Here is a 12,985-nt window from a genome sequence, read left to right on the forward strand (position 1 = left end):
TTTGGGCTGTTTTACAACACAATAAGAAACTCATTTTTACACATTCACTGTCAGACTAGATTTATACTCACGGAAGAAGTTTGGATTTTATAAACTAATTTCTGCCAGGAAATCACACCCTCTATGTGAAGTGCTTTGAGTTCAAAAATCAGATACACACCTACAAAGAACACACCCTGTCCATATCAAGCACTGTTACTTATTTACACATTTTGCAACAATCACAGTAAACAGTGCAGTTTCCACCCAAGGGCCATTCACAGTGTAAGGACAGTCCAGTGTGGGGATATATATATATATCAAGTCGCCCACTGTATCCCTGTGCCCTCTTTCCATGCTAACTGCACAGTTAGCAATGGACACAATGCGGTTTCTTATTTTGCTCTTATGGATGTGTCCGCTTACAAAGCAGCAGAGGTGAGTCCAAAACTGTGGAGGGTCAGGAGAAAATGGCTTTAACAATTTAATAAAAACATCTTCAGTGAAAAGAGATATTTAAATGCGATTTTTTTTTCTTCATGTTTTTTTTCAATAATGATGAACTAGTATAGCACACTTTTATTTAATTAAGATTAAATTGAATAAAAATGTCCTTTTTTGATCAATTAATTAAGCAATTTTGATCCCTCTATCCATCTATTTATCACTATGATTATAGTGTTATATTACATAACAGTTTAAAATGTTTATTAGTCTTCTGCTCAGAGAGGAATTATAAAATGTTAACTCTTTTATTTAGATTTAATTACATTTAGTAATGCTACACCAGTAAATCATATTTAATTTTTTTTGTGTGTTTTAAGTTACTACTCTTAGGCAAGTGCTATTTTAATAATCTTGCAATCAATATGAGGTATTGAAACATTTTTCAAGACATGAGTATTAATTGAAGAAAATATATTTAAAACTAAAAACTTAATATTTTACTATTGTGATTCAACTATTATATATATCACAGCTGTGTGAAAAAGGATATCTTTTACTTTAATGTTTGGATCACCTGTAAAAAATGTTTCTCAAAGTAGATCACATTATTTAATAATCATATATGTATTAATATATAATACAATATATATTTAAAAAAAGGTTTTGACGCATTAAGATCATAAAAGAGAATTCTTATAGATTTGTTAAATATAAGTTTGTCATATTAAGGTGTGACATTTGTCAAATCATTGATTTGTGTCCTTTTCTTTTTAGCCTCCAGAGCGTGCTCACCAACAATGGTAAGTTTAAGCACCAGTCTTATTAGCATCTAGCGCGCTAATTTTTAGTATGTAACAAACGCTTTCCATCCTATGACAACACCTTAGTTTTTCAGTATAAAATTTGCAATATAGACACAAACAAAAATGCAATTTTACCGCACTACATTGAAATTTATCAAAACACTCATGAAAAACAATCATTATAAACCACACTTTCTGAGAATTTCTGTGACAGAAAGATAAAAAAAAAAAAAAAAATACAGCATGTGCGTGAATGAGGTCACTGACCACCATTGTGAGCTCAACTATAATATTGGATGGAGGACCAACAATAAAGTAGGATGACCTGTCCAAGTTGGACAGTTCCAACTTCTTTCTCTGCCAAGCTTTAGTCTAGTCCTTTTTCTTGTTGATTCCCGTGTTGTGTCTCCCCAGCTTCCGTGCTGACGTCCTGCAACTTCAACAACGATGACGAGCCATTCTGCAGCTTCCGACAGGACCCGCTTGACGATGGCGACTGGATCCGGCATAGAGGTTCAACCCCGACACCTGGAACGGGTCCTCTGGGAGATTACCCCGATGGAAGTCAGTGCTGCACCTCATCAACAGTCAGCAGTAAATTCCCTCATGAAAATAATCCAATCTATTTTTATTTCTAGATGGATCCTACATCTACCAAGAAGGCGACAACTTTGGAAAAGGACAGAGAAGTCGCCTGCTGAGTCCTCCTTTCTTCTTAACATCGGCAGCACAGATCTGCGTCCAATTCCGATATTACATGTACGGCTCGGACAATTCCAATTCGTTGAGGCTAATGGCAAAGTGGCAAAATGGCCAGGAAGAGCTGTGGAAAAAAACTGGACTCCAGAGTCCATCGTGGCTAAAGGGTGCCGTCACCGTGACCAGTTCAAGTGATCAGGAAGTCACTGTAAGTGTTTACGCTCAAGCAAACAGCACACAGTACATTGTGGCTTCAAAAGCACCATAAGGGTTTGAAATAAGGAGAAAGGTTTTCACAAGTTTTCTAAAGCTGAGCTGTGATTGGTTGTGACCTGAGACAATCATTTTCAGTCAAAATGCCCATTCTACAAACATTAATCGGAATCCCATGTTTAGAATAGCGGGGTCGCACAACATATTGTAAAGAAAATGTTGGGGTTGACTTTAAGTGTGAAGTCAGGTCAAAGCTGGAGCTGGGAGTACCGTTAGAGACTTAAGTTTGGGTGGTCTAAAGGATTAGTGTTGCAGTTGGAAGTTGAGGTCCGAGTAAGGTTAGATCAGAGGGAGCTGGTACAAGTTAGGTTAAGGGTGAAGACTAGAGGTGCAGGTTAGAATTGAGAACTAAGGTAAGACTAAGGTTGGTACGAAAGGTCAAGTTAGGGATTACGGTACGGTGTAGTGAATTAATGTTGCCAGATCGGGTAAGAGTATGACACTACAATATATAGAATTCAAGTTGAAAACATACATGAGCTAGTTTGGGTTGTCGAAACCAAAAATCACTGTTTATGACTTAAATACGGTTTCAAATTGATAATTGGTTCTCCACCCCTGATTTGCTCTGGACCTTGTAGTGAGGAATGGAAAAGTGTGCACTGATCAATATCTTATCAGTGCAACAACACGTGTGCAGAGAACAGCTCGTGCTATCACTTCATACAGTCGTAGTTCAGTTATGTGCCCTTGTGTTGCTTTTATAACCACCATAAAGCTGTTGCAGCAGTGTTAGCAATTATGGTTGTTTAGGAAACCACACCTAGGACCTGCTTGATAACACTATTCAGCATTCTCCCAAGCGTAGTTTGCAAATACTTAGCTGTACTCAATTAGAATTTTCAGGTATCTGTACTTGAATTCATTTTTCAGGCTTTTGAATTTGTCTCCCTGCATTTTTTTATGTATTACCCTTTCAGATTATTAACCAAATTGTCTCTTGGGTTCTTTTAGATTGTCTTTGAGGCTCAGCGAGGCTTTACCGTTTTCTGCGATTCAGCACTCGACAACATCGTCATTAGCGAAGGAGCATGTCCCAGTAAGTGAACTCACAATATACGACATAGGTAAACGACAACAGACGCAAAATCTAATGTTTGTTCCACAGCTTGCGTTTCAGGCTGCGACTTTGACAACGTGGACGACATCTGTGGGTGGACTCTTTCCGCATCTGACGAGACAATATTTGGCTTTGAGCAATGGATTGGCCCAACAGACACTGAAGGCACCGGACCTGATGATGACTTCTCCAAGCCGGGATGTAAGTAGAATAGGAGTAGGGCTAATTTACATATCAGGTTTTCAAGTCACTCATGGCTCCTTAATGACCTCTTAGTGGGACTCTACATGCTGATGGATTCTTCCTTTGCTACACCCGGACTTCAGGGACAAATCATAAGTCCTGTGATAAACACTTCTTCTGGGTGCCTTGATTTTACGTTCCATTACTATATGTATGGCACCAGCCGTACCATGCAGCTCAGTGTCTTCACCTTGACAGGTAAGAGACATTTTGAATAGTAGGCCTGACCCCCTAAAAACTTGTCCTGAAATGTACATCAATAGATTAATTCAAAAATTATGTACACGGTACCACAGGCGGGGTGGGGCACTGGTTAGCACAGTTCAGAGGGCACGGGTTTGATTCTACTCCGGCCCTCCCTGTGTGGATTTTGCATGGTCTCCCCGTGCCTGCGGGGTTTTTTTTCAGGCACTCCGGTTGCCTCCCTCTTCCCCAAAACATGCATGGTAGGCTGATTGAGCACTCCAAATTGTCCGTAGGTGTGAGTGCGGATGGTTGTTGGTCTGTTTGCCCTGCGATTGGCTGGCAACTGGTTCAGTGTGTCCCCCGCCTACTGCCTGATGACTGCTGGGATAGGTTCCAGCACGCCCGCGAACCCCGTGGGGACAAGCGGTACGGAAAATAGATGGATGGATAGATGCCAAGACAAAATTCAGTTTGGAACTCAAGCAGCAAAACGCACACAGGCAGCAAACCATGCTGCTTTCACAGATTCTGCCAATTTCCGGGGCCCAGATGAATGCCACCCAATCTGAACTCCGGACAAACAGACTTCTTCTTGTTGGTCTTGAATTTGCGGTTTGTACTTACCAGAGGGAGTCTTTGGAGCCCCTCTCTTCACTGTCACTGGAAACCAGGGTCAAGCCTGGAAGCCTGCTAATGTTCGTTACCTTGGCAACGCTCCCATCCAGGTAAACGCTACAGCTACTGTCTATGTATGCATGCTGATATGGAGCATTGAAATAAACTATTCACATTGAATTTCAGTTTGTTATTTTGGGGACCTATGGAGAGACTCCAGAAACCGATATTGCTGTTGATGCTGTGTGTGTTATGGCCTGTCAAGGTGAGAAAGTGGCCAGGAAGGAGAGTAAAGTTTTTGACAACAATCATGATGGCTGAAATATAAATTTTAGTGTTAAAATTTCTTTCATTATCTGTCTATTTTGGAAAATATTTTTTTTTACTCCTCATGTCAAAGATTCTGTGCACACTGACAGTACTCTTCTTGAAAAAGGTCAGCTAACCACACCACAACCACCCGTGCCAACTCCAACTCATGGAACATCTACACCGAAACCCACCACTCCGAGACCAACTACGCCAAACCCAGGTATGCAATGCTTTGTTTTGCCCGAGTCATTACCCTATATTTATATTTTGCGTACACAAATGTTTTCCTTCAAGGACGGCAAACAAAAAATCCATAGTATGCAAAGATGCACTTTGTCACACAGATCAAATTTTTAGTACAGATAGATTTGGTCAAGCGGACTTTGCACACATAAACAGTTTGAGAATCTTTGATTAGACCATACCGTAATTATCTTTCACAAGCCAATCCATTCCTTTTTCTTTTTACTGCACAGTTCAGTGCCCTCCCAATGCAGAGTACATAGAATGTGGCCCAGCTTGTAACCCTACCTGCATGGAACCCTCCACCAACTGCAGCGGCCCCTGCATCACCGGCTGCTTTTGCAAACCAGGCTATGTCTTCAAGGGGAAACACTGTGTACCACTGGAGAAATGTGGCTGCCTGGATCACAATAACAACTATTATGAGGTCAGTATTAGTACACCATACCCAACACTTGTAGTGAGAAATAAGGCAGTACTTCCTTACCAAGTTGCTGACTTTTGTCTTTTAGCCTGGTGAGATTGTATTTGGAGACGGCTGCTCCAAGCTCTGTCGCTGTGCAGGCAACTACACTTTGGAATGTGTGGATAACAGCTGTGATCCCACGGAGGAGTGTCGCGAGGTTAACGGTGTCGCCGGATGCTACCCGAAAGGTAACACGTCAAGGGACCTTCCTCTTGTCACTTTAAACTTCCCTGCTTGATCAGTAAGGACTCTTGAGAATCTGTATCGTCTGTAATCCGAGTGTCACACAAAGAACTCGTTTTCCATCAAGGTACCTCCTCGTGCATTGCCTCCGGCGATCCACACTACACCACCTTTGATAAGCGCAAGTACAACTTCATGGGCAACTGCAGTTACCAGATGACCGGAGTCTGCAATGAGTCCGCGTTACCAAACTTTGCCGTCTACGCTGACAATGAAAACCGCTACAACAGACCCAGCATCTCCTATGTGAAGGCGGTTCATGTGTATGTTGTATCTGGTCGTGTCTCCATCTTCAAAGGTGGTGCTGTCCATGTAAGTAGGAATGAGGGAAATTTGGTCCAGACTATGATCATACTGATTCATTTGGTTTGCTGCGTTGCCTGCTCAGTTCTGACTCTCACCTGCTTTCCACATCCAGGTGAATGGAATCAAAGTTAACCTGCCAGTGACTCCGTTTCCAGGCGTCTCTGTGTTCAAATCAGGAAAGCTCTACACCGTGTCTTTGGACTTTGGTGTGACTGTGCGCTATGACGGAAACCACTTCATGGACATCAAAGTGATTAAAGAGTAAGCGTAACGGACTGTAACATGTTGTTATGGTAGTGCTGCTGTTGACCATCATCAAATTGCAAATGTTTAAGGCCCCTCCTTTTCAAATTCTGGACTGAAAAAGCTTGTGACATGTCGTCCGCAGCTATAAGAGTCTACTGTGTGGATTGTGTGGCGATTACGACGGCGATGCTAAAGACGACTTCCGCAAACTAGATGGATCGTTGACCAACAGTCCGAATGACTTTGGAAACAGCTGGAACACTGATCCAGAGTGAGTCTTACTCTTTATTTTTCAATGTAATTGCCAAATATTCGATCATTCCAGATTCTGAACATTGTCTTGCGTGTACTATTTCCTTTTGCACAAGGTGTAACAAAAAACCAAACACCACTCATCCCGGATGTGATGCAGAGGAGCAGAAGCTCTATGAGAGCTCTGGATACTGTGGCATCCTGCTGAACAAAAACGGTCCTTTTGCCGCCTGTCACGCCAAGGTCAACCCCAATGTAAGTCACAAGTACTTGGACCGAGGCACATGGCCCAAAGTTGGAGTGTTGTCTTGCAATTGGGTATTTGGAATTGGGTTGTAGCGTGCTGGTTGTGTGTTCAGGAGTACTTCAAGGACTGCGTCTTTGACCTTTGCGTGCTCAATGGCACTCATGCCATTCTGTGCGAAGCCATCGAAGCCTACGTCAATGAGTGCCAGGACCGTGGGGTCAACATCAGACCCTGGAGGAACGAAACCTTCTGTCGTGAGTCCAAAGTATAGATTGTTGACAATGGATTCTCCTGTAGCCTTCTCTCTGAGTGCGCCCAGATCTGAGACTTTGAAAGACATGCCTCTGACCTGAGTCATCTCATCCGCCGCACAGCATTTAGGTGCCCCCCTAACAGCCATTACCAGCCCTGTGCGGACCCCTGTCAGGAGACATGTACAGGGAGACCCTCATCCTGCAGCGGACCGTGCACCGAGTCCTGTGTGTGTAATCCCGGCTACATCCTGAGCGCCGGCAAATGTGTCACAAACTCTTCATGTGGCTGCACACACGTCAATGGCCAATACTATCAGGTACCGTGAGAAGGACAAGCAACTGTACACTTGGACTGTGTAACACCCCCCAAAACCTAAATGATATACTGTATCAACTGTGCGTGTCTGTCAGCCTGGAGAGGAGTTCTATGATGAGAACTGCAACTTGAAGTGTCGGTGTGACGCACCCTCGGTTACCTGTCAGGCATCTCAATGTCCCCCAATGCACGAGTGCCGAGTCCAAGGGGGAGAGTTGGGCTGCTATCCCACAAGTAAGCACATATCCTTTCAACCGTACCCCTTCATTTAACCTCAAGACAAAACCAATCGTTGTCATACTTATTTAAAATGAATGTCGATGACATCTTAGGTACAACACCCGGACCAACAACTCTGAGGCCGACGACACCAAAGCCAAGTATGGTGTCGTGTGTAAAATCCTAATAAAGCTACACAGTAGCTTCTAACCTATTGATTTTTTTTTTTTTACCTGTGCAGTTCAGTGCCCTCCCAATGCAGAGTACATAGAATGTGGCCCAGCTTGTATCCCTACCTGCATGGAACCCTCCACCAACTGCAGCGGCTCCTGCATCACTGGCTGCTTTTGCAAACCAGGCTATGTCTTCAAGGGGAAACACTGTGTGCCACTGGAGAAATGTGGCTGCCTGGATCACAATAATAACTATTATGAGGTCAGTATTAGTACACCATGCCCAACACTTGTAGTGAGAAGTAAGCATGTCCTCCTTACCAAGTTGCTGACTTTTGTCTTTTAGCCTGGTGAGATTGTATTTGGAGACGGCTGCTCAAAGCTCTGTCGCTGTGCAGGCAACTACACTTTGGAATGTGTGGATAACAGCTGTGATCCCACGGAGGAGTGTCGCGAGGTTAACGGTGTCGCCGGATGCTACCCGAAAGGTAACACGTCAAGGGACCTTCCTCTTGTCACTTTAAACTTCCCTGCTTGATCAGTAAGGGGTCTTGACAATCTGTATCGTCTGCAATCCGAGTGTCACACAAAGAATTCGTTTTCCATCAAGGTACCTCCTCGTGCATTGCCTCCGGCGATCCACACTACACCACCTTTGATAAGCGCAAGTACAACTTCATGGGCAACTGCAGTTACCAGATGACCGGAGTCTGCAATGAGTCCGCGTTACCAAACTTTGCCGTCTATGCTGACAACGAAAACCGCTACAACAGACCCAGCATCTCCTATGTGAAGGCGGTTCATGTGCATGTTGTATCTGGTCGTGTCTCCATCTTCAAAGGTGGTGCCGTCCATGTAAGTAGGAATGAGGGAAATTTGGTCCAGACTATGATCATACTGATTCATTTGGTTTGCTGCGTTGCCTGCTCAGTTCTGACTCTCACCTGCTTTCCACATCCAGGTGAATGGAATCAAAGTTAACCTGCCAGTGACTCCGTTTCCAGGCGTCTCTGTGTTCAAATCAGGAAAGCACTACACCGTGTCTTTGGACTTTGGTGTGACTGTGCGCTATGACGGAAACCACTTCATGGACATCAAAGTGATTAAAGAGTAAGCGTAACGGACTGTAACATGTTGTTATGGTAGTGCTGCTGTTGACCATCATCAAATTGCAAATGTTTAAGGCCCCTCCTTTTCAAATTCTGGACTGAAAAAGCTTGTGACATGTCGTCCGCAGCTATAAGAGTCTACTGTGTGGATTGTGTGGCGATTACGACGGCGATGCTAAAGACGACTTCCGCAAACTAGATGGATCGTTGACCAACAGTCCGAATGACTTTGGAAACAGCTGGAACACTGATCCAGAGTGAGTCTTACTCTTTATTTTTCAATGTAATTGCCAAATATTCGATCATTCCAGATTCTGAACATTGTCTTGCGTGTACTATTTCCTTTTGCACAAGGTGTAACAAAAAACCAAACACCACTCATCCCGGATGTGATGCAGAGGAGCAGAAGCTCTATGAGAGCTCTGGATACTGTGGCATCCTGCTGAACAAAAACGGTCCTTTTGCCGCCTGTCACGCCAAGGTCAACCCCAATGTAAGTCACAAGTACTTGGACCGAGGCACATGGCCCAAAGTTGGAGTGTTGTCTTGCAATTGGGTATTTGGAATTGGGTTGTAGCGTGCTGGTTGTGTGTTCAGGAGTACTTCAAGGACTGCGTCTTTGACCTTTGCGTGCTCAATGGCACTCATGCCATTCTGTGCGAAGCCATTGAAGCCTACGTGAATGAGTGCCAGGACCGTGGGGTCAACATCAGACCCTGGAGGAACGAAACCTTCTGTCGTGAGTCCAAAGTATAGATTGTTGACAATGGATTCTCCTGTAGCCTTCTCTCTGAGTGCGCCCAGATCTGAGACTTTGAAAGACATGCCTCTGACCTGAGTCATCTCATCCGCCGCACAGCTTTTAGGTGCCCCCCTAACAGCCATTACCAGCCCTGTGCGGACCCCTGTCAGGAGACATGTACAGGGAGACCCTCATCCTGCAGCGGACCGTGCACCGAGTCCTGTGTGTGTAATCCCGGCTACATCCTGAGCGCCGGCAAATGTGTCACAAACTCTTCATGTGGCTGCACACACGTTAATGGCCAATACTATCAGGTACCGTGAGAAGGACAAGCAACTGTACACTTGGACTGTGTAACACCCCCTAAAACCTAAATGATATACTGTATCAACTGTGCGTGTCTGTCAGCCTGGAGAGGAGTTCTATGATGAGAACTGCAACTTGAAGTGTCGGTGTGACGCACCCTCGGTTACCTGTCAGGCATCTCAATGTCCCCCAATGCACGAGTGCCGAGTCCAAGGGGGAGAGTTGGGCTGCTATCCCACAAGTAAGCACATATCCTTTCAACCGTACCCCTTCATTTAACCTCAAGACAAAACCAATCGTTGTCATACTTATTTAAAATGAATGTCGATGACATCTTAGGTACAACACCCGGACCAACAACTCCGAGGCCGACGACACCAAAGCCAAGTATGGTGTCGTGTGTAAAATCCTAATAAAGCTACACAGTAGCTTCTAACCTATTGATTTTTTTTTTACCTGTGCAGTTCAGTGCCCTCCCAATGCAGAGTACATAGAATGTGGCCCAGCTTGTATCCCTACCTGCATGGAACCCTCCACCAACTGCAGCGGCTCCTGCATCACTGGCTGCTTTTGCAAACCAGGCTATGTCTTCAAGGGGAAACACTGTGTGCCACTGGAGAAATGTGGCTGCCTGGATCACAATAATAACTATTATGAGGTCAGTATTAGTACACCATGCCCAACACTTGTAGTGAGAAGTAAGCATGTCCTCCTTACCAAGTTGCTGACTTTTGTCTTTTAGCCTGGTGAGATTGTATTTGGAGACGGCTGCTCCAAGCTCTGTCGCTGTGCAGGCAACTACACTTTGGAATGTGTGGATAACAGCTGTGATCCCACGGAGGAGTGTCGCGAGGTTAATGGTGTCGCCGGATGCTACCCGAAAGGTAACACGTCAAGGACGTCTTGTCCCTCCAAACTTCCCTGTTTGATCAGTAAGGAGTCTTGAGAATCTGTATCGTCTGCAATCCGAGTGTCACACAAAGAACTTGTTTTCCATCAAGGTACCTCCTCGTGCATTGCCTCCGGCGATCCACACTACACCACCTTTGATAAGCGCAAGTACAACTTCATGGGCAACTGCAGTTACCAGATGACCGGAGTCTGCAATGAGTCCGCGTTACCAAACTTTTCTGTCTACGCTGACAATGAAAACCGCTATAACAGACCCAGCATCTCCTATGTGAAGGCGGTTCATGTGCATGTTGTATCTGGTCGTGTCTCCATCTTCAAAGGTGGTGCCGTCCATGTAAGTAGGAATGAGGAAAATTTGGTCCAGACTATGATCATAATGATTCATTTGGTTTGCTGCGTTGCCTGCTCAGTTCTGAGTCTCACCTGCTTTCCACATCCAGGTGAATGGAATCAAAGTTAACCTGCCAGTGACTCCGTTTCCAGGCGTCTCTGTGTTCAAATCAGGAAAGCTCTACACCGTGTCTTTGGACTTTGGTGTGACTGTGCGCTATGACGGAAACCACTTCATGGACATCAAAGTGATTAAAGAGTAAGCGTAACGGACTGTAACATGTTGTTATGGTAGTGCTGCTCTTGACCATCATCAAATTGCAAATGTTTAAGGCCCCTCCTTTTCAAATTCTGGACTGAAAAAGCTTGTGACATGTCGTCCGCAGCTATAAGAGTCTACTGTGTGGATTGTGTGGCGATTACGACGGCGATGCTAAAGACGACTTCCGCAAACTAGATGGATCGTTGACCAACAGTCCGAATGACTTTGGAAACAGCTGGAACACTGATCCAGAGTGAGTCTTACTCTTTATTTTTCAATGTAATTGCCAAATATTCGATCATTCCAGATTCTGAACATTGTCTTGCGTGTACTATTTCCTTTTCACAAGGTGTAACAAAAAACCAAACACCACTCATCCCGGATGTGATACAGAGGAGCAGAAGCTCTATGAGAGCTCTGGATACTGTGGCATCCTGCTGAACAAAAACGGTCCTTTTGCCGCCTGTCACGCCAAGGTCAACCCCAATGTAAGTCACAAGTACTTGGACAGAGTCACATTGCCCATAGTAGGAATGTTGTCTTGCCAATTGGGAATTGCAAAGTAGCATGCTGGTTGTATGTTCAGGAGTACTTCAAGGACTGCGTCTTTGACCTTTGCGTGCTCAATGGCACTCATGCCATTCTGTGCGAAGCCATCGAAGCCTACGTCAATGAGTGCCAGGACCGTGGGGTCAACATCAGACCCTGGAGGAACGAAACCTTCTGTCGTGAGTCCAAAGTGTAGATTGTTGACATTGGATTCTCCTGTGGCCTTGCCTCTGACTGTGCCCAGATCTTAATGACTGAAAGACATGCCTCTGACTTGTCATCTCATTCGCCGCACAGCTTTTAGGTGCCCCCCCAACAGCCATTACCAGCCTTGCGCAGACCCATGTCAGGAGACGTGTACAGGGAGACCCTCCTCCTGCAGCGGACCATGCGCTGAGTCCTGTGTGTGTAATCCCGGCTACATCCTGAGCGCTGGCAAATGTGTCACCAACTCTTCGTGTGGCTGCACACACATCAATGGCCAATACTATCAGGTACCGTGAGAAGGACAAGTACCTGTACACTCGGACTGTGTAACACCCCCCAAAACCTAAATGATATACTGTATCAACTGTGCGTGCCTGTCAGCCTGGAGAGGAGTTCTATGATGAGAACTGCAACTTAAAGTGTCGGTGTGACGCACCCTCGGTTACCTGTCAGGCATCTCAATGTCCCCCAATGCACGAGTGCCAAGTCCAAGGGGGAGAGTTGGGCTGCTATCCCACAAGTAAGCACACATCCGTTCAACCTTTCCCATTCATTTAACCTCAAGACAAAACCAATCGTTGTCATACTCATTTAAAATGAATGTTGATGACATCTTAGGTACAACACCCAGACCAACAACTCCCAGGCCGACTACCCCAAAGCCAAGTATGGTGTCGTGTGTAAAATCCTAATAAAGCTACACAGTAGCTTCTAACCTATTGATGTTTTTTTTACCTGTGCAGTTCAGTGCCCTCCCAATGCAGAGTACATAGAATGTGGCCCAGCTTGTATCCCTACCTGCATGGAACCCTCCACCAACTGCAGCGGCCCCTGCATCACCAGCTGCTTTTGCAAACCAGGCTATGTCTTCAAGGGGAAACACTGTGTGCCACTGGAGAAATGTGGCTGCCTGGATCACAATAACAACTATTATGAGGTCAGTATTAGTACACCATACCCAACACTTGTAGTGAGAAATAAGGCAG

General features: G+C 44.9%; 1 protein-coding gene across 3 annotated transcripts in view; it reads left to right on the forward strand.

Moving 5' to 3' along the window:
• The first annotated feature begins 274 nt into the window (after positions 1–274).
• Positions 275–12,985, forward strand: part of zanl (zonadhesin, like) — a 32,727-nt gene continuing 20,016 nt past the window's right edge. For 2 of the 3 annotated variants that reach the window (XM_049759529.1, XM_049759537.1), the window contains exons 1-41: positions 275–417; positions 1,201–1,226; positions 1,644–1,793; positions 1,868–2,136; positions 3,156–3,240; positions 3,310–3,462; positions 3,538–3,702; positions 4,318–4,415; positions 4,492–4,570; positions 4,742–4,837; positions 5,094–5,287; positions 5,373–5,514; positions 5,637–5,881; positions 5,988–6,136; positions 6,264–6,392; positions 6,490–6,628; positions 6,733–6,874; positions 6,995–7,191; positions 7,286–7,424; positions 7,523–7,570; positions 7,651–7,844; positions 7,929–8,070; positions 8,193–8,437; positions 8,544–8,692; positions 8,820–8,948; positions 9,046–9,184; positions 9,289–9,430; positions 9,551–9,747; positions 9,842–9,980; positions 10,079–10,126; positions 10,204–10,397; positions 10,482–10,623; positions 10,741–10,985; positions 11,092–11,240; positions 11,368–11,496; positions 11,593–11,731; positions 11,830–11,971; positions 12,090–12,286; positions 12,381–12,519; positions 12,618–12,665; positions 12,743–12,936. In XM_049759529.1, the coding sequence (XP_049615486.1) occupies positions 335–417; positions 1,201–1,226; positions 1,644–1,793; positions 1,868–2,136; positions 3,156–3,240; positions 3,310–3,462; positions 3,538–3,702; positions 4,318–4,415; positions 4,492–4,570; positions 4,742–4,837; positions 5,094–5,287; positions 5,373–5,514; positions 5,637–5,881; positions 5,988–6,136; positions 6,264–6,392; positions 6,490–6,628; positions 6,733–6,874; positions 6,995–7,191; positions 7,286–7,424; positions 7,523–7,570; positions 7,651–7,844; positions 7,929–8,070; positions 8,193–8,437; positions 8,544–8,692; positions 8,820–8,948; positions 9,046–9,184; positions 9,289–9,430; positions 9,551–9,747; positions 9,842–9,980; positions 10,079–10,126; positions 10,204–10,397; positions 10,482–10,623; positions 10,741–10,985; positions 11,092–11,240; positions 11,368–11,496; positions 11,593–11,731; positions 11,830–11,971; positions 12,090–12,286; positions 12,381–12,519; positions 12,618–12,665; positions 12,743–12,936 (5,970 nt within the window). In that variant the 5' untranslated portion in view covers positions 275–334. The remainder of the gene's footprint in view (positions 418–1,200; positions 1,227–1,643; positions 1,794–1,867; positions 2,137–3,155; positions 3,241–3,309; positions 3,463–3,537; positions 3,703–4,317; positions 4,416–4,491; positions 4,571–4,741; positions 4,838–5,093; positions 5,288–5,372; positions 5,515–5,636; positions 5,882–5,987; positions 6,137–6,263; positions 6,393–6,489; positions 6,629–6,732; positions 6,875–6,994; positions 7,192–7,285; positions 7,425–7,522; positions 7,571–7,650; positions 7,845–7,928; positions 8,071–8,192; positions 8,438–8,543; positions 8,693–8,819; positions 8,949–9,045; positions 9,185–9,288; positions 9,431–9,550; positions 9,748–9,841; positions 9,981–10,078; positions 10,127–10,203; positions 10,398–10,481; positions 10,624–10,740; positions 10,986–11,091; positions 11,241–11,367; positions 11,497–11,592; positions 11,732–11,829; positions 11,972–12,089; positions 12,287–12,380; positions 12,520–12,617; positions 12,666–12,742; positions 12,937–12,985) is intronic. The other variant, XM_049759772.1, reaches the window with a different exon arrangement.

This window comes from Syngnathus scovelli, chromosome 1 (genome assembly GCF_024217435.2).
Source record: "Syngnathus scovelli strain Florida chromosome 1, RoL_Ssco_1.2, whole genome shotgun sequence".
NCBI classification, from domain to species: Eukaryota; Metazoa; Chordata; class Actinopteri; order Syngnathiformes; family Syngnathidae; genus Syngnathus; species Syngnathus scovelli.